This window comes from Diaphorina citri, unplaced genomic scaffold (assembly GCF_000475195.1).
Source record: "Diaphorina citri unplaced genomic scaffold, Diaci psyllid genome assembly version 1.1 scaffold199, whole genome shotgun sequence".
NCBI lineage: Eukaryota > Metazoa > Arthropoda > Insecta > Hemiptera > Psyllidae > Diaphorina > Diaphorina citri.
In genome coordinates this window covers 2252-22698 of record NW_007377636.1, presented here as the reverse complement: position 1 = coordinate 22698, position 20447 = coordinate 2252, and the positions used below count along the sequence as shown (strand labels likewise).

The following is a 20447-nucleotide window of genomic DNA, read 5'->3' as shown; positions in this document are numbered from 1 at the left end:
GGACGGTTCAGTCGACATCGATCGACGGCCAGTTCGCCTTGCACGCGGGAGACCCGGGTTCGATTCCCGGCGGGGTCAAGAAATTTGTAACATGCAAATGATTGATTCCGTGACTGGCTGTAGCGGCGCCCACTCAGCCTCCGTGAGGAAAATGAGTAGCTATGACATATAAATGCGCATAGCGACTGGTGGCCAGAATGGTAGGTACTCAGCCTCGTGAGGAAAATGAGTAGCTATGACATAGAAATAAATGCGCATAGCGACCGGTGCCAGCATGGTAGGTAAACATGTGATTTTAGGATTTTGAGATATTGGGAAAATCCTATAATGCTGCAGTGAGCACCAAAGTTGTGACATAATAACACAAAGAAACTGCATTTATTTATTTATTATTATTATTATTATTATTTATATTTTAGTTCCATATTCATATTTACCTTCTAATATACTCAGCACGGCCGTTTTCGTGCGATGTCGCGTGGCTGCCAGCCGCTCGCTGCTGAGAGGGGGCACATCAATCCGCTCAACGGGAGCCACGCTGCCTGACCCGCCAGATCGTTTGCTACCCGCGACAGAGCCTTGCAGCTCGGCGTGTAGCTCGTTACACCACGCTAGACAGGCGGGATTAAGCGCGATGCCGGGAGGAGGAGGGTCTTCCCGGCTGCGATTGGGTAGTCGCTCACGGGAGGTATCTCTGTGGGGGGGAAAAAGTAGAGATTAACGCTAGAAGTGACCGCGACAGAGCCTTACAGCTCGGCGTGTAACTCGTTACACCACGCTAGACAGGCGGGATTAAGCGCGATGCCGGGAGGAGCGAGGTCTTCCCGGCGATTAGGTAGGCGCTCACGGGAGGTATCTCTGTGGAAACAAACGGTAGAGATTACCTAACCCAGTAGCCTGGATTAGCTGGGAGTATGAGTTCAAATCCTTACCGAGGATCTATGGATATTTATTTTCTTCTTTTTCCTAGCCTTTTCGTATCTAAATAGGGTCGGCGTTTCTTGTCAGTCTCTTCCAGGCAGCCCTATGGATATTTATCTATCTGTAAAATATGTTGGGTAGCTTAATTGTTAAAATAGTAGTGCAGCCTTGTTAGTTTGGAGGGAAGAGCGCCTGTCTTGTAAGCGCCACAGATTATTTTTTTTTTTTTTATTTATATTTATTTATATTTATACAGATTAATTGCACCCGATGGAGGGTTAAAGAGTTTTGACAGGGGGAACTGTAACAAGGGAGGTCTTATCGTCCCGAACTTGGACAGATAAGGAGGACAGGATAGGAGAAAACCACCCTTTCCGAGAGCGAACCTTATCCATTCAGGTCCTAAACTTTAGGATAATGTCCTGCTAAGGCGGGAATCGAACCCGCGACCTAGCGCTTACCCTACCCTCCAAACTAACTACACGGGCCGTTTGATAAGTTCGTGGACTCGGATACTTTTTCTTGGTCGTCATCAATCGATAGCTGTGAATCAAAGGCTAATAATAGGAATGTAATGAAACTTGGTGTACCTTCCTAAAACAAGACATACTTTGCAGTGGCACCTACATTTGGGCTTCATACCAAGAAGAAGTATCCGAGTCCACGAAGCCACGAACTTATCAAACGACCCTCGTAGGCTAGCCAACTCTTTCCTTAGAGGGTACTTACCACTCCATGTGTGGGTGAAGACATAGTATTTGAGCCTGTACTAGTAGGTCTTCTGCCCAGGATGAGGGGGAAACAGGAATTCCTCACCGAATCGTTAGAGAATGGAAACGGTAAGTTACTCATTGTACTGTCCACACTCAGGCAATATTTGTGACACTGGGAAATAGAAAGACGTTGTAATCAGTTCAGAGATTTATCTCAGTGATGTATTTTGGATCTGAAGGTTAGTCGTTCGAGTCCAAGTCAAGTCATGAAATTTAGCATAGTGTATTAATCTGGGAATGACATTGTGGTAATATAATAAGCATTCACAATTAACGCAATTAGAATTCCTCCCTAATTTTCTTAGGGATTTTTACTTAGTTGAATTGAACACAAAAGTCGTTTCTTTTTGCACTAGTAATGCCGCCACTGGTCGCTACTCCATTATTCTCGCAAAATTGACTGTACACCAAACTCCAAGCAGAGACCCGAAGAAACTTCGACCCCGCCGGGAAACGAACCCGGAATTCCTAGTGTGCAAAACTAGTGTGATACCAACAACTCGTCCACGGATGTTGCTACAAACACCTTCCCACTAGGACTAGGCAAATGCCTGTGATCCTGAGTCTCACCTGTTTAAAATGGGACCATAGATCCCCAGTCTTACCTGTTTGAAATGGGACCATAGATCTTGCGTTTCACTATTCTTATCCATAGTATCATCAGCTTGGTCCAAATCAAAGCTAGAAGTTCGCATAGCAGTGTCCACATATTTGATTACGGAGCCCGATTTGGTGAGTTTGCATCCTGAAGGAAAGAAAAAGGATTTTTGACACAGGTTTAACGTCCCTGTATAACTGTTGGGGTCCTGAGGTATAATCACATTAGAAGAAAAAGGATTTTTGACACAGGTTTAATAATCATACTAGTATTAACAGCCTATTGATCTCGGAAAGTTACTAGGTATGGGGGTTTTACCCTTCATTCGCCTCCTCACAATAAACCTCACCCACCCTGAACGAGGTCGGGAAAAGCTAGAACACGATTACCCAGGTGGTCACCCATCCGAACTTTAAAACCACGCGCAACACTGCTTAGTTTAAGTGATCCATCAGGAACTGGTGCATTCAGTAACAGTAAGTGGTCACCCATCCGAACTTTAAAACCACGCGCAACACTGCTTAGTTTAAGTGATCCATCAGGAACTGGTGCATTCAGTAACAGTAATCTTATATTATAAGAACGAGATCCATTCACTCATTCACATTTCACAGTTCACATTTCACATTTCATAGTTCACACACTGATCGCTCTATCTCTAGAACCACAACACCTAGAAAGCTGAAATTTGGTAGGAATATTCCTTTTATGGTCTAGGTGTGCAATAAGAAAGGATTTTGCGAAAATCTAAACCGATCCTGAGATATGATCAATTTTTGATCGCTAAAATCACCATAAATACACAGAGTGCAGCTGCAGAGACTGCGGGAGAGAAAACTTTTCCTCACTCGCCTAATATTTGAGTTTCGTTTATGTTTTTAGTTTGACAATTTTAGGGGATTTAGGGACCGTTTTGGATGTTTTTGAGTGTGCCAATGCATTTTTTGGGTACTTTTACATCGGAATAGGACTCTATCTCGAAAAAAAATTGTCATTTGGTTGAGCTTCTATAATTTTCGCGGGCAGCCATTTTTTCGTGATGACGTCAGTTCATGCGAGGTCGTAAACCATGGCTGTTTCAACGTTATTTTTTTGCGACATTTTAGGGGATTTAGGGACCGTTTTTGATGTTTTTGAGTGCGCCAATGCACTTTTTGGGTACTTTTTCATCGGAATAGGACTCTATCTCGAAAAAAATTGTCATTTTGTTGAGCCCCTATAATTTTCGCGGGCAGCCATTTTTTCGTGATGACGTCAGTTCATGTGTCAGTTCGTGATGACGTCAGTTCATGTGTAAACCATGGCTGTTTCAACGTTATTTTTTTGTGACCTTTTAGCGACATTTTAGGGGATTTAGGTACCGTTTTGGATGTTTTTGAGTGCGCCAATGTACTTTTTGGGTACTTTTACATCGGAATAGGACTCTATCTCGAAAAAAATTGTCATTTGGTTGAGCCCCTATAATTTTCGCGGGCAGCCATTTTTTTGTGATGACGTCAGTTCATGTGTCAGTTCGTGATGACGTCAGTTCATGTGTAAACCATGGCTGTTTCAACGTTATTTTTTTTGCGACCTTTTAGCGACATTTTAGGGGATTTAGGTACCGTTTTGGATGTTTTTGAGTGCGCCAATGTACTTTTTGGGTACTTTTACATCGGAATAGGACTCTATCTCGAAAAAAAATTGTCATTTGGTTGAGCTTCTATAATTTTCGCGGGCAGCCATTTTTTCGTGATGACTTCAGTTCATGCGAGGTCGTAAACCATGGCTGTTTCAACGTTATTTTTTTTGCGACCTTTTAGCGACATTTTAGGGGATTTAGGGACCGTTTTGGATGTTTTTGAGTGCGCCAATGCACTTTTTGGGTACTTTTACATCGGAATAGGACTCTATCTCGAAAAAAATTGTCATTTGGTTGTGCCCCATTCTCGCTCACAAATCAGACTGAAACAAATTTTGGCCGATCACATGTTGAAATTTGTTCTTCAGTGCAGCTAGAGGGCCAGTATTTTGTTCACAAATACGGCCCTTTTGGATAGGCTTTTATAACTATTATTATTTCACGTATACTTGAATGTTTGTCACAAGTCTTGTTCTCCACTAATACACCTCAATAAATTTCATTGACTTGACATGGACTTGACTCGAACCACCAACCTCCAGATCTAAGTCCACCGCGTTAACCACTACGCCACCAAGGTGGGTTTACTTACCCTTAGTCCATCACTGGATATCCGACATACTTCTGTCACCCTTTCCTCTCCACTTCTTTTCTTGACGAACTCAATGCAAACCTCGCCAGTACCTAAACAAAATAAGATAACAGGTAAATCACAATGTACCAACTTCAACAGGAAAATAGCTCAACTGAAGTCCAATTAGCCAGCCTAGTTAGCTTTGTTAGTAGCGCTAGCGCCTCTGCATTGTAAGCGCTAGGCTGCGGGTTCGATTCCCGCCCGGGGCGAATTTTATCCTGAAGGGATAAGATGCGCTCTCGGAACGGCTGGCTTTCTCTTATCCCATATTCCTTCTCTCTTCGATCTACTAGGGTCTTATTACCCTAGTAGAGTTACAGTCAGTTCCCTATAACAAACCTCTTAAAAAAAAGTATTTTTTATTTTTATTTTTTAATTAGGTACCTACTTATTTACCTAACAAATTGAACATACATATCTTTGCGGAAGGCAAGGTTGGAGTTTTGCATCTTAAGCGCCAAACAACCCCCCCCCCCCCCCCCCACCCCCGAACCCAAAGAAGAAAAAAAAAGTAGGACAATAATACATACCATACATAACCATTAATCGTTCTAGTCCTATTGGACAGGTCGATGAAGGCCCTAATTAGTCAGCTCCCATGGCGTAGTGGTCACTGCGCTCCGCCTTGCACGCCGGGAGACCCGGGGTCGATTCCCGGCGGGGTCAAGAAACGTTGTAACCATGCAAATGATTGATGTCCGTGACTGGCTGTGGCGACGGGCGCCCACGCGCCCACTCAGGCCTCCGTGAGGTAAAATGAGTAGGCTACTGACATAATAAATGCGCATAGCGACTGGTGCCCACGCATGGTAGAGCTAAACATTGTGGAATTTTAGGATTATGAGCATATTGCGGAAAAATCCTTATAATGCTGCCAAAGTGAGGCACCAAAGAGTCTGTGACATAAATACAACACAAGAAACTGGCATTTATCTTATTTATTATTATTATTATTCATTACATTATATATTTAGCGTTTCCATGTAATTCATATTTACCTTGGCTTCCTAATATACTCAGCACGGGCCGTTTTCGTGGCGATGTCGGCGTGCGCTGCCAGGCCGCTCGCTGCTGAGACTGGGGGGCACCATCAATCCCGCTCAACGCGGAGCGCAACGCTGCCTGAACCCGCCAGAATCGTTTGCTACCCGCGACAGGACCTTGCAGCTCGGCGTGTAGCTCCGTTGTACACCCGCTCTAGACAGGCGGGGATTAAGCGCGATGCCGGGAGGGAGGAAGAGGTCTTCCCGGCTGCGATTGGGTAGGTCGCTCACGCGGGGAGGTATCTCTGGTGGGCGGAGGAAAGAAAGTAGAGATTAAACGGCTAAGAAGTGACCTGACCGCGACAGTGAGCCTTACAGCGTCTCGGCGTGTAACTCGTTACACCACGCTAAGACAGGCGGGGATTAAAAGCGCGATGCCGGGAGGTAGAGCCGAGGTCTTCCCGGCGAGATTAGGTAGGCGCCTCGACGGGAGGGGTATCTCTGTGGAAACAAACGTAGAGATTACCCTAACCCAGTAGCCTGGATTAGCTGGAGTATGAGTTCAAATCCTTACCGAGGATCTATGGATATTTATTTTCTTCTTTTTCCTAGCCTTTTCGTATCTAAATAGGGTCGGCGTTTCTTGTCAGTCTCTTCCAGGCAGCCCTATGGATATTTATCTATCTGTAAAATATGTTGGGTAGCTTAATTGTTAAATAGTAGTGCAGCCTTGTTAGTTTGGAGGGAAGAGCGCCTGTCTTGTAAGCGCTTGGTTCGCGGGTTCGAATCCCACCCGGGGCGGACTTAATCCTAAACACATAAGGTTCGTTTCTCGGAACGGCTTGCTTTCTATTATCCTGTCCTCTTCCTCTTTTCGATTTTGGGACGATAAGAGTTGTTAGGTACATTTTCCCTTGCAAAACCCTTTGAAAAAAATAAAAAAATTTCTTTTTTTTTTTTTTTTTTTTTTTTTTTTTTGTACCCCTGATTAATGGGTGTTCGCGGGGGTAAAGGGACTTTTCAGTTCCATCCCAGCAGGATAAACAAGGTATATTCTATTCTACTTACCTAGCTCGATAACCTAGGGCTCCGACATTGGGGCTGAGATTTTCATCGGCCCCGAAATATTGCCGGTCAAACTTGGTGGGTAAATAAACAGGTGCCCCAATGCCGGACGTTTCCTGACGGTATTTGGATTTGATTTTGTAGCTGTTGTCTTGTTGGGCAGATACTATGGGAGTAATGGGCTGCTGAGGAGCAAACCGATCTACGGATCTGAAACAGCGTTGATTGAAATAATACAAATAGGAAGTAGGTTGCCCCTACTAGGTTTGTACGATGAATAACTGTCCATAATAATGTACATAAGGAAAAACATAGGAATAGGTAGGTACTTACTTGAGTATTCTCCTTATTAAGTACAAAAGTAAGTAAGCAAGGCGAAAAATAAATTACGAAGAAAAATTCAGAGATTAAGCCCATATCAGGCATGTATTTTGACTGTAATATTTTTAAACAAAAAGCAGGAAAAAGGATTTTTTTATTCCATGAACCTTCCATGAACCAGCAGGAATATTGTCTTGAATGAAAAGACATCTGTTAGCTTACCGAGATCTATGATAATTGTATGTAATCAGAGGTGAATTATCTCGCGAGAAAGAATTGCTCCCCATGCCACTATCCTTTGCCTCGTGAGCCGAAAATTTCTGAAATGAAAAACCAAACACATTTTCTCAAAACGACTTGACCTGGACTCGAACCACCAACCACAAGACCCAAAGTCCACCGCGCTAACCGCTATACCACTCAGGTTGTTTATAAATTTTATTTTTTTAGTAATAAGTGACGCATCATCTTGAGAAAAAATATTTTTGGACTGTGTGAAAGAAAATGAATATGAAAAGATAATTTATTTAGTGACTTGGAAAAAATCTTCCTTCTCTATTTCTAATCGGAAAAAATATCAATATCAATAGGATTTTAACTCAGCACTTTCCGGTCGAGAGACAATACTCATAACTAGAAGACAACAATAGTATGATCTCCCGTATTTTCGTTTTGATCGCTAAGTACTCGTATTTTCTTCTTGGTTCTTTTCTACTAACCTTGGGGTTCTTCATGACAACCTGCGTCACAGTATTCTTGGCAGAGCCGGAATCGAACGGCGGACTTCCTACCAGGAGCGCGTACAGGATACAACCGAGAGCCCAGCAGTCTGCTTCTAAACCGTGCGAGCTACGTGTGGCCACCTGAGAAAAAAAGACATGAAAATTTTAATAAAGATAATATGAAAATTTCCAAGCTTAAAAGAACCCTCTTGATGGTGTAGTTCAGGGCCGTATAAAGAGGGGGCCAGTCTCGAGCTTCATTTTTCTCCTAGACTCCAAAAATTTGGAGCATTCCCCCCCTCGATAAAATCCTGGATACGGCCCTGGTGTAGTAACCCTGGTAATCAGGAGGGCATGGGTTCAATCCAGGCCATGGTATGAAATTTTTTCCTCAGCATGCTTTGAGAATTTGACCATAGTACTTACTTGTAAAGGCCCGTTTGTCCCACTTGTCGTGAGTTTATTCCGATTTTTTTTCCGAACGACACAAAATGTCCTATCCTAAGTAGTAAGACCTAGTAGGTAAGTAATGTAGGTACGAGTAATTTAAATGAGTGTTCATACTACAAGCGACACGATTTTTTCCGAACGACACAAAATGTCCTATCCTTAGTAGCAAGACCTAGTAGGTATGTAAGTAATGTAGGTACGAGTAATTTAAATGAGAGTGTTCATACTACAAGCGACACGATTTTTTCCGAACGACACAAAATGTCCTATCCTAAGTAGTAAGACCTAGTAGGTAAGTAATGTAGGTACGAGTAATTTAAATAAGAGTGTTCATACTACAAGCGACACGATTTTTTCCGAACGACAAGAAGGAACGGACCTTGATGTGAAATTTTCCAAGCATGTATTTTTATTGCTATTACTTACCTCAGGAGAAATATAGTTGGGAGTCCCACACATTGTCATATGTTTATCATCAGGGGTACTCAGCTGAGCGGCCAATCCAAAATCGGCAATTTTCTGCAACAAAACAAACACCAATCAGCATTACTGTCTCGGTATTTCGCGAGATTGCAAGAGATTACACTAGTCTTTATGATACCTCATACCATTAAAAAGTTACAATGCTTCATTCCATTTGGACTTACTAGTCCTAACAACCCCAAGAGATGGGCACTACATATCATATGTTAACCATTATGACTTGAGCTTCTTATGACCAAGTGGAACACTAATCAAACATTTCTTTCATTTCAGCAGCAAGGCATCGGCCCCGGTGGTCCCCCATCAGGTCCCGGCGGTCCCAGTTCAGGCATGATGTTCATGGGCCCTGGAGGCCCTCGCGGTGGCGGTAATGCAGGGCCTCCCCCATTCCCCAGTGCAGGGCCTGGGGGCATGGGGGGCCCTGGGAACCTCGGCCCCGGTGGTATGGGGCCTGGGGGGTTGTTACAGGGTCCGTTGGCATACTTGGAGAAGACAACGTCCAACATAGGTCTGCCTGATGGTAGGAGGTGACGTGGGAGGGGAAGGGGGAGGGGTAGAGGACGTGGTAGAGGGAAGGGAAGAGAAGAGTATGGCGAGTCCCCCTAGTACGTTTTGTTCCCCCGCCCCCTTCCTAATGGAGGCAGCTTTGTGTGAGGTGTGAGAGGGGCAGGAATGTGGGTACTCACGGGGAGCTATCAACAATACAAATAGTCACTCATGAGGGGTTTTTATTTATTATTATTTAGTGTCTGAATTATTCAGGATAGGCTCTGATCAGTTCTGAAAAATTCCGCTAGTTTTTCATGACCAAACTCTTGAACAACAACCCGTCTGAAGAAAACATTCGATCAGCTTGTGTTCTGAAATATTTAAAAGAAAACATAGTTGTTCAGAATGTTCAGCTTGGGTTATATTCATAATTATTTAGATGATTCATCAAAATAGAAAAGTCAAAAAACCCCTATAAGTATTTTAACAGTGTAACATGCATACCTATGTTTGGAAATCTAATGTAAATGTAAATTAAGTGGGGTTTCAGCCCAAACTCACAAACTGTTTCTTGTGACTTATGAACATACACCAACCATTGTTTATTCTCCCTCAAGTCATGGTCGCATTTATTTATGATTTTATGACCAATATGTGAACATACAGCAAGAATACTCGTTCAAGTCGTATAGAGGTCTTTTTAACTCAAGCAACCTTCGGGTTGGTCTTTAGCTATGGTGTGAACTGTTTCTTGTGACTTATGAACATACACCAACCATTGTTTATTCTCCCTCAAGTCATGGTCGCATTTATTTATGATTTTATGACCATTATGTGAACGTATAGAGGTCTTTTTAACTCAAGCAACCTTCGGGTTGGTCTTTAGCTATGATGTGGACGGTTGCCTTGAGTTAAAAAGATCCCTTTACTTAATTGTAGTTGTTAGCTTCTTTAAAAAGGTACCCGATAAAATAAAGTAACTAAATGCATTCTGAACCCCTCCACCCTCACCATATCTTTAGAAACAGGGTGTTTAAGTGTCATTGCATTGGCTGTCAACATTTTAATACTATCCCATATTGAAGGTAACAACACTAAATTAAATGTCTATAAGTAGTCAAATAGATTTAAAAAGGTACCCGATAAAATAAAGTAACTAAATGCATTCTGAACCCCTCCACCCTCACCATATCTTTAGAAACAGGGTGTTTAAGTATCACTGCATTGGCTGTCAACATTTTAAAACTATTCCATATTGAAGGTAACACTAAATTAAATGTCTATCAGTAGTCAAATAGATTAATATATCACGTACCTAAGTGTGTCGTTATTTTAAACACACACGGACCTATGGCTGAATCTCTAGATTTAGGCTGTAGGGACCTCGAAACTTTTATTCTTGTACTAATAACTAGGTAAACATCGAAAATTTCAGCTGATTAGATCGCTTTCCTCCCTATGTGTTAGTTGTTACTTCATACCTTATTAGCCGAGCTACTGCTATTAGAGCGTCCTCTAGTCTGACTCATCTTGAGTATGTAATACCTATGTGTTAGTTGTTACTTCATACCTTATTAGCCGAGCTACTGCTATTAGAGCGTCCTCTAGTCTGATTGCACATGAACGGGTGTCTGAGTACATCATTCAGCTTCATTCTCCTGGTAGGATCTTTCTGCAGTAGATTCTGTATGAGTTCACTAGCAGATCTCGAGATGTGAGAGGGGATCTGAAAGAAAATTGTAAATATGTAATGACAGCAATATTAGAGATCTAGATGGTACAGTTATAGGTAATAAAAAAGGTCTATATTTATATCTGTGTTACATCAATTTCTAATCGGAAAAAGCAGATCTCGAGATGTGAGAGGGGATCTGAAAGAAAATTGTAAATATGTAATGACAGCAATATTAGAGATCTAGATGGTACAGTTATCTAATATATAAAAAAGGTCTACATTTATATCTGTGTTACATCAATAGAGAACGAAGGTGTTTTTCAAATTTATATTAGATCAACCACAAATAATGTAAAATAAACAAAACTTTTTTCAGAATATTTTTACGATTTTTTTCTACCGAGATATTTTAGTTTGAAATTCAAATCTCCGATTTTCCCGCCGAAACGCTCTTTCCTTTCCTCTCTCCAAAATGGCCGTCGATGACGTCATAACTCCCTAAACTCGAAACATGAATAGGAGGTCTGGTTGTGGGATTATAAACACTGAGAACAGCTAACACTAACCAGCCTAGCTAGCTGGTAGTTTTTCAAAGGGTTCTCTCTGCTTTTAAAGAACAAGCACAAGTCCTCATGATGCGATGGTTGACTGTGGTTCAAGACGAGCCAATGAAACATGGCTAGGGCTGGCGACCATCACCCGGGTGTTTCGCTAATACAAAAAGACATCTCTTCTGTATTCTGTCATCACCGTTCGGAAAAAGCTAAAGCCGCTAAAACAACTACATGATTAACTCAGTTTGTCACCTTTGGAGAAAGATGAAATCAAATTGGAAATTGACCAGGCAACACTGAAGTTTTTAGATTTGGCTCGTCAGATGGAGGCATTTTTCTTGCAGAAAAGATTTCTCTTGTCTGCATTGAAACCTGAACTCATTGTTAAAGAGGTAAATATGGTTACTAAAGTATGTAACATTATTTTCCCCCCGGTCATCAGGTACCTATGAAGAAATAAGATGTTGATCCCACTGGAAATAGAGTGAAGAATAGAAAAGGAGATGAAGATTTTAAAAATCATATTTACTATTGAAAATTTTCCTCTTTGTTCTCAGGATATTGTTGACTTGCGGCATGACCTTGCTCGTAAAGAAGAACTCATCAAAAGGCACTATGACAAGATAGCTGTCTGGCAAAATCTCCTGTCTGATCTTCAGGTCCACTACAAACAAAGAAGAAGGAGAAGAAAAAATCCAAGTGCATTACACTTTCCCAATTCTTTACAAGACTACCCATGTTAACTTTTAACTTTATTTCCTTGCCATTTCAGTCTTGTTTACAAGTTCTAACCAAAGAAGATGAAGTGTCCACTACTTTGGAGAAAGATGAAATCAAATTGGAAATTGACCAGGCAACACTGAAGTTTTTAGATTTGGCTCGTCAGATGGAGGCATTTTTCTTACAGAAAAGATTTCTCTTGTCTGCATTGAAACCTGAACTCATTGTCAAAGAGGTAAATATGGTTCAGGGATAAAGACATAGGAAGATTCAATTTAATCTTTTTACTCTCACATATTATTCTCTTGTGACCCCATTGAAAACAGAGGGAAGACCATAAATGTAATAGAAACAGAGATGAAGATTACAAATGTCATTAATATATATTGAAGTTTTTAGATTTGGCTCGTCAGATGGAGGCATTTTTCTTACAGAAAAGATTTCTCTTGTCTGCATTGAAACCTGAACTCATTGTTAAAGAGGTAAATATGGTTCAGGGATAAAGAAATAGGAAGATTCAATTTAATCTTTTTACTCTCACATATTATTCTCTTGTGACCCCACTGAAAACAGAGGGAAGACCATAAATGCAATAGAAACAGAGATGAAGATTACAAATGTCATAAATATATACTACTGAAAATTTTCCTCCTTGTCCTCAGGATATTGTTGACTTGCGGCATGATCTTGCTCGTAAAGAAGAACTCATCAAACGGCACTACGACAAGATAGCTGTCTGGCAAAATCTCCTGTCCGATCTTCAGGGGTGGGCAAAGTCCCCTGCTCACCAGGGCTCTACCAGTTCAGCCAGTGGCACTACCCCACCCAATAGTACTCCTACACAGTCCGGACCTGGGATTTCAGCCATGGGAGGTTAGTATGGGTTGAAACCCCATGTGAGTCATGATATGATAATGAATAATTCTTATTTAGGTAGGTATTTCTCACTCCTACACAGTCCGGACCTGGGATTTCAGCCATGGGAGGTTAGTATGGGTTGAAACCCCATGTGAGTCATGATATGATAATGAATAGTTCTTATTTAGGTATTTCTCATACTTATACTTTCTCTTTATGATGCACCAACAAATTTACAAGTAACAAATTCAGGTAAGATTTTAATGTGACAGGAAATGGTTTTAATAATTTCCAGGTCCTCTGCCTGGTATGATGGGTGGTATGGCACCAATAGTTCCTGGAAGTACCATGCAACCCATGAGTGGAATGCCACAACAGCAGCAGCAAGTTCAAATGCAACAGCAAATTCATATGCAACACATGCAGGTAAGATTTTTAAGGAAGTAAGATTTGTGCTTGAAGGGGAAAGGTGTAGAAGCTACATTGGTGTATCAGTTCAAAAACAGATTGGATAACTTCACAAAGCAAAGATAATAGGCAACAACAGTGGGATGGAGCAACAATGTTGGTCCAGACATCCACTTCCCAATTCTTCTAAGCAAGTAATCTTACTTTATTTTGAAACAACAAACAAACAAACTAAGCAATCTCTTGTAAAGTTAAAAGGAATTTGTTATAATTATAAATTTCTCCCCCATACTTACATATCATATGTTAACCATTATGACTTGAGCTTCTTATGACCAAGTGGAACACTAATCAAACATTTCTTTCATTTCAGCAGCAAGGTATGGGCCCTGGTGGTCCCCCATCAGGTCCCGGCGGTCCCAGTTCAGGCATGATGTTCATGGGGCCCGGAGGCCCTCGCGGTGGCGGTAATGCAGGGCCTCCCCCGTTCCCCAGTGCAGGGCCTGGGGGCATGGGGGGCCCTGGGAACCTCGGGCCGGGGGGTATGGGGCCTGGAGGGTTATTACAGGGTCCGCTAGCCTATCTGGAGAAGACAACGTCCAACATAGGTCTGCCTGATGGTAGGAGGTGACGTGGGAGGGGAAGGGGGAGGGGTAGAGGACGTGGTAGAGGGAAGGGAAGAGAAGAGTATGGCGAGTCCCCCTAGTACGTTTTGTTCCCCCGCCCCCTTCCTAATGGAGGCAGCTTTGTGTGAGGTGTGAGAGGGGCAGGAATGTGGGTACTCACGGGGAGCTATCAACAATACAAATAGTCACTCATGAGGGGTTTTTATTTATTATTATTTAGTGTCTGAATTATTCAGGATAGGCTCTGATCAGTTCTGAAAAATTCCGCTAGTTTTTCATGACCAAACTCTTGAACAACAACCCGTCTGAAGAAAACATTCGATCAGCTTGTGTTCTGAAATATTTAAAAGAAAACATAGTTGTTCAGAATGTTCAGCTTGGGTTATATTCATAATTATTTAGATGATTCATCAAAATAGAAAAGTCAAAAAACCCCTATAAGTATTTTAACAGTGTAACATGCATACCTATGTTTGGAAATCTAATGTAAATGTAAATTAAGTGGGGTTTCAGCCCAAACTCACAAACTGTTTCTTGTGACTTATGAACATACACCAACCATTGTTTATTCTCCCTCAAGTCATGGTCGCATTTATTTATGATTTTATGACCATTATGTGAACGTATAGAGGTCTTTTTAACTCAAGCAACCTTCGGGTTGGTCTTTAGCTATGATGTGGACGGTTGCCTTGAGTTAAAAAGATCCCTTTACTTAATTGTAGTTGTTAGCTTCTTTAAAAAGGTACCCGATAAAATAAAGTAACTAAATGCATTCTGAACCCCTCCACCCTCACCATATCTTTAGAAACAGGGTGTTTAAGTGTCATTGCATTGGCTGTCAACATTTTAATACTATCCCATATTGAAGGTAACAACACTAAATTAAATGTCTATAAGTAGTCAAATAGATTAACAATATATCACGTACCTAAGTGTGTCGTTATTTAAACACACACGGACCTATGGCTGAATCTCTAGATTTAGGCTGTAGGGACCTCGAAACTTTTATTCTTGTACTAATAACCAGGTAACCATCGAAAATTTCAGCTGATTAGATCGCTCTCCTCCCTATCTGTAGGATAAGGACGGCAAGGAGGGAAAAAATAAAATTCACTTCTTTTTACATTCTCATGATTTGACTGCCAATTAAATGCAGTTTCTATGACACACCCTGTAAGTAGTTGTAATTTCAATGTAACAATGTGTTTTGTCTTGAATCACGAGTGTTGAGTGACACAAAAATTGATCTTTGCTGACTTTTTTTTTTTTTTTTTTCCTTTCGATTTTCCAATTTCCAAATTGTAGTAGAAAATAGGGAGGCCTATGATGATCGCGCCAGGCTTGTTTTTTCTTCTTTTCGCTCATTTTGTGAGCCTTGTTTATCACGAATTTCTAGAATAACTTTTCCATTTCCAAGGAATACACTAGAATAACACATTGTTACATTATTTTCTATGGGAAGATAACAATAATTTCATTGTTTAACCACCAAACAGCTAATAGCAAAATCCCAGCGGTCACGTGTCTGGATACCAACTATGCACAACCTTTCTTAACTTCAGTGATTCGTTGGAAACTGGTGCATTCAATGTGCTATTACCGCTGTCCATGCCGCCTTATGTTTAATTTCCACCATCTCATATTTACAATTTATTTTTTCTTCTTTTTTCCAAACCTTTTATCGCAACAGTTTATTCTGATGTGGCAGATTGGTGAGAGTTATCTTCCCATTTAGGCTTAAGTCCGATTAGTTGAGTTAAGTAAATAGAATATATGTATGTAGGTACTTAGGTCTGTACGAAATAGTTTACATTTGATTTTGTTTTATTACATATTAATTATAATTACGAGTAAGTTAATTTGAATGTAACAGAGTCTTTATTATTTGAGTCTTTCTAACACGTTAATAGGGAATCGATGTACGTATAGGTTATAGGTACACTGTAATGAGAAAGTATTGGGGAATTGGTCCAAATTTTCAAAATCGAGATTATACTGAAAATATATAAAGTATCCTTTCCTCTTCGAGATGAGTACTTCGAGAAATTTGTACTTGTCTGTGGTAGTGAAGAGATAGAATAAGAAAAAGGATATATCGTAAACTATGTAAATAGAGAATTAGATATACTGGACACAGTCGTCACAGAACGGTTAAAATGAAATAATATTATATTCCTTTTCTGCTAGAGAGAAAAATGACCTCAGTATTAGTAGTAGCTTACTACTGGGGTATAGGGGAGACTCTTTGGTCCCATTAGATTAGACTCAGCAGTGGTTCCCAAACTTTTCTCTGCCCCCTTTCTTTTGATTGTGAACGCTCCGCGGCACCTTTATGTGATCTTCCCGGGGGTCTTGAAATCCTTCACGGCCCCCTCAGGGTCAGCGGACTTCAGTTTGAGAATCAGTAGATTAGAGCATTATAAATAAGCGGTTTACCCTTTCAGCGACTAGACACACGTTTACAAAATCCTATATTCAGCATAATAATCATAAAACAATACTCTCACAGATATTACGATGTACATATTTTATCTGTTTGAGATATACATAATGCAAAGGAGAAGTGTTATTTTCATTCATACATTCCAGTTTTGTGTAAGGGCTGCTATCTGTTTTGACTCCATTGTTTTTACAATCCCGCGTCCATAATGGTATTCAAGAGATTTATTTTTGTTCAGACGTTCGTTATTCGTTGTTTAGAGTTGATTTTGAGTGTTGAATGCTTTGATTTTTAATATCTGTCTACATATGTGATCTTCCCGGGGGTCTTGAAATCCTTCACGACCCCTCGGGGTCCGCGGACCCCAGTTTGAGAATCACTAGATTAGAGCATTATAAATAAGCGGTTTACCCTTTCAGCGACTAGACACACGTTTACAAAATCCTACATTCAGCATAATAATCATAAAACAATACTCTCACAGATATTACGATGTACATATTTTATCTGTTTGAGATATACATAATGCAAAGGAGAAGTGTTATTTTCATTCATACATTCCAGTTTTGTGTAAGGGCTGCTATCTGTTTTGACTCCATTGTTTTTACAATCCCGCGTCCATAATGGTATTCAAGAGATTTATTTTTGTTCAGACGTTCGTTATTCGTTGTTTAGAGTTGATTTTGAGTGTTGAATGTTTTAATTTTTAATATCTGTCTACGTAATTTGTTTTTGATTTTGTTATTTTTTTCCTGGTGACTGAAGATTTCCCCCCTTGGTAGGTATCTACAGGTAGGTTTGTCTTTAGTTACAGTGATCGGGTAGCTACATATATGCGCTGACAGGTGTTTATACCAACTGCCGTTTTCTGATTCAATGTTAACTCAAATTTTGGACGATGCTTTAGCTATTTAGTAGTAAAATAATTATTAGATTATTACCAATACCATTTCTCGAAACAAGAATCCCCCCGAATTTTTTATTCGACGTGGCTATTCATTTCTATTTTATTATTCTTATTAATCCTAAATTTTTAATTGTACCGCTACAGCCCAACTCTTCTAATTTATTAATTTTATTGTTCTCATGAGAGCGAGGGAACCTGTTTACCTAATGACTTGGTCCCAACCTTTTCTTGGTCGTTATCCTCAGAAACTGACTTTGATTACCCTCATGCCTTGAAACGAGAAATGTTATCTGAAAATTAAGAAAAAGATTTTTTATAAATAAAAATAGTTACTGCCAAGATCTTATGGTCCCGAAATTGAAGAAAGATGGAGGACAGGATAGGGGAAAGCCAGCCTTTCCGAGAACGAACATTATCCGTTCAGGATAAAACTGGACGGGAATCGAACCCGTGGCCTAGCACTTACAAGGCCGACTTTGCTGGAAAACTCACCTCCTGAGGAACGTGAACTCATTTGGAGCCGAAAACTAGCTTTGGTTGAGATTCGAACCCTCAGTACTTTTCTACCGAGACAAAGTAGGTTTATAAGGTAAAATTTCAATTTTTCTTTCCAGCCTCGAGTTCTACGTTACTAAGGAACACGGGAATTACGAACATTGGCAGTACAGTGTGAAATACAAGGAGGTCCTATCTCAGCTAAGCTTCATTACTAACGTAGCAGATGCATCAATACAAGTGCTGCCCTCTACCAAGACACGTCCAGAGTTTATCATCTTGTCGCATCACGTGACTTGTTTCTTTGACTCGTACTTCACGTGTGGTGAGTGTGCATGAGCCTTATATTATAGGCGCTAAAGTTGCAGCTCCAGGTCCACAAAGTCAGTTCAATCCCGCGTCCATAATGGTATTCAAGAGATTTATTTTTGTTCAGACGTTCGTTATTCGTTGTTTAGAGTTGATTTTGAGTGTTGAATGTTTTAATTTTTAATATCTGTCTACGTTAAGTTTAAATCTCGGGTTTTTGCGTTTGATTTTTTTTTTTTTTTTTTTAATTAAATTTTTTTTAGCTAATCAGATTCTTAAACCGAGATAAATTTAAACGGAGTTTAAAATAAATTCTCTTTGTGGGGCTGGGGGTCAATCTGATTTAACACCTGGTCAGGCTGTAGTAGTTCGACCGTGTTAACTTGGGTACACCTCGATAAATTTTATGCCCAAATTTGGACTCGACCAACCAACCTCCAGATCCGAAGGACACCACGTTAACCACTACAGCACTGAGGTTGGTAAACTATTGTAGAGCCTACCTATGTATAAGTTTTTTTTTTCGTCACAAATTTCCGCCTCACATTCTCAACCTATGCTTTCAGTGCGGTCGGAATCAGAGTTCAAATTCCTGCAAAGAGATCAGGATGTTATAGGTATGGAGAAAGTCCACTTCCAATGTCCTGCCATAATGTCTGCATTCTGTCATCGTGAGGTCCTGTTTCAGAGGCAGGAGATCTTTGATAATCTCAAGAAGATGTTCTCCAATAAGGTTATAGCTGTTCCTGCAAAGAGATCAGGATGTTATAGGTATGGAGAAAGTCCACTTCCAATGTCCTGCCATAATGTCTGCGTTCTGCCATCGTGAGGTCTTGTATCAGAGGCAGGAGATCTTTGATAATCTCAAGAAGATGTTCTCCAATAAGGTTATAGCTGTGTAGAACGCGGATTTCATATTTCGTAAAAGTATGACGTCATATTTGCATAAGAAAACCTTTAAAAACCTTGCACAACCATTATACCCAATAGTTGTGACGTCCGTAACAACATTGTAAAATGTGAAGTTTCTTTCAGGAAAACATTTCAGGCCAATGTCGTGCTAAATACTCGTAGGTACCTACTTATAATTATTATCGGACAAGCCTCGTATATATATGTGTACTTCCTACTTACATAAGTAGAAGAACATAAAGAAAACTCATTCGATTGTCATGTCATTATTTTTTTATTTATTTATTATTATTTTTTCAAAATATATATCTCAAAAATCTATACAAGAACTTATAGAAAATAAAATCTTAAATATCTATGTATCTACCTACATATATTTTGATTAAAACTTAAAAAAGAGGAGCTTAAATATAAAGTACCTACTTGTAAAAATGGAGGTAGAAGTTAGATAAATTCATCAACAAATTTAATAAAACCGAAAATTAATTTATTCATATAGAGAATTTGGCTGGGATATATGTACTTATTCAGTGCTTAAAATGGGATTAGCAAATTCATATGGGTATTTACATGTACAAGTAGCTTTTACCTACTGGGGAGAATAACGGAAGAGTTAATTTCAAAACTATGTAATAGGTAATACTTATACGGCTTATACCTAAGTTATGTAGGTACATGCTAAATCTAGATTGATCGTGGTGGTAGGTAGTGTATGTTGGTATAGACAGGAGTATGATGTACAGTTTACTTACTTGCTAATTACATAGGTACCTTCATAATAGGGAACCTACATACTGCCGTGCTAAGCGAAAACGCCGAATGTCGATTTTTTTTTTTTTTTTTTTTTTTTTTTCTTTTTGAGAACATGGAAAATGAAAATTTGATTTTTTTTTTTTTTTTTTTTTTTTTTTTTTTAGCTATCTCCATAAACAAAAAGCCCAATCTGAGGCTTAGGGAGTAGGGTCTAACAGCACTGAAAGATGGGTGAAGCTTCATACCTAGGTTTTTTCGAAGGTTCTTTGATTTTATTAGAACAAGAGAATTAGGAAATTTCGAATATCCTGCGAAATCCTGTACTTTTAATTATTTTAACCATTATTTTCATCAAGCATGAACATCAACCTCATGCTAGAGGGAGAAAATATCAATAAATTTTATTGACGGACTGTTGGACAGTCTGTCAATAAAATTTATTGTAATATAGTCAATATTACGGACTGTCGTTTGGACAGTCCGTAATAAGTTTGACCTCTACCCACACCAATGTATTTACAATTTTAAATACCTCTCCTGTAACTAAAATAGCCAAGATAACACGTTTGTTATGTTTATACAAAGACAGCATAGGTATTATTGTTCCTACCATGACCTGCCCCACCCACGTAGCAGTTGCGAGTAGTAAACAACCCTGCGGCGCAGTTATTTCATGTGCAAATGGAGGACTTAAGCCCTTACCCTAGTGGGATGAAAAAAGATTGGAGAA

The 20447-nt window shown here is 40.0% G+C and overlaps 3 protein-coding genes and 1 long non-coding RNA gene across 4 annotated transcripts; 3 read left to right on the top strand and 1 right to left on the bottom strand.

Moving 5' to 3' along the window:
- Positions 1–408: 408 nt before the first annotated feature.
- On the bottom strand, positions 409–11227 carry LOC103505848 (serine/threonine-protein kinase PLK4-like). Its single transcript, XM_026821072.1, has 5 exons — positions 11213–11227; positions 10631–10786; positions 7139–7236; positions 6599–6805; positions 409–694 (listed from the first exon to the last, which is right to left on the bottom strand). Exons 1-5 carry the CDS (start codon positions 11225–11227, stop codon positions 409–411), a joined length of 762 nt encoding a protein of 253 aa, XP_026676873.1.
- LOC113466024 lies at positions 9665–10092 on the top strand. The gene is made up of 2 exons (XR_003390567.1): positions 9665–9754; positions 9909–10092. It is a non-coding gene; the product is annotated as an uncharacterized LOC113466024 (long non-coding RNA).
- Positions 11228–11375: 148 nt separating the features above from the next.
- On the top strand, positions 11376–15704 carry LOC103505847 (mediator of RNA polymerase II transcription subunit 28). The gene is made up of 6 exons (XM_026821071.1): positions 11376–11413; positions 11534–11681; positions 11847–11948; positions 12774–12882; positions 13163–13293; positions 13649–15704. Exons 1-6 carry the CDS (start codon positions 11376–11378, stop codon positions 13904–13906), a joined length of 786 nt encoding a protein of 261 aa, XP_026676872.1. The 3' UTR covers positions 13907–15704.
- LOC103505846 lies at positions 15228–18823 on the top strand (the record flags this gene model as incomplete). The annotated part of the gene is made up of 3 exons (XM_026821074.1): positions 15228–15240; positions 17838–18068; positions 18619–18823. Coding segments are annotated over exons 1-3 (449 nt in total), but the record flags the coding sequence as incomplete, so codon positions are not given.
- Positions 18824–20447: the final 1624 nt, after the last annotated feature.

Coding starts and splice junctions, on each gene's coding strand:
- LOC103505848 (XM_026821072.1), bottom strand. Junction 7,237..10,630: donor GCAGTAGCTCGGCTAATAAG/GTATGAAGTAAC, acceptor TTTTCATTTCAG/AAATTTTCGGCTCACGAGGC. Junction 695..6,598: donor GCCCTAGGTTATCGAGCTAG/GTAAGTAGAATA, acceptor TCCCCCCCACAG/AGATACCTCCCGTGAGCGAC.
- LOC103505847 (XM_026821071.1), top strand. CDS start 11,376: ATGGTTGACTGTGGTTCAAGACGAGCCAATGAAACATG. Junction 11,682..11,846: donor CTGAACTCATTGTTAAAGAG/GTAAATATGGTT, acceptor CTTTGTTCTCAG/GATATTGTTGACTTGCGGCA. Junction 13,294..13,648: donor TTCATATGCAACACATGCAG/GTAAGATTTTTA, acceptor CTTTCATTTCAG/CAGCAAGGTATGGGCCCTGG.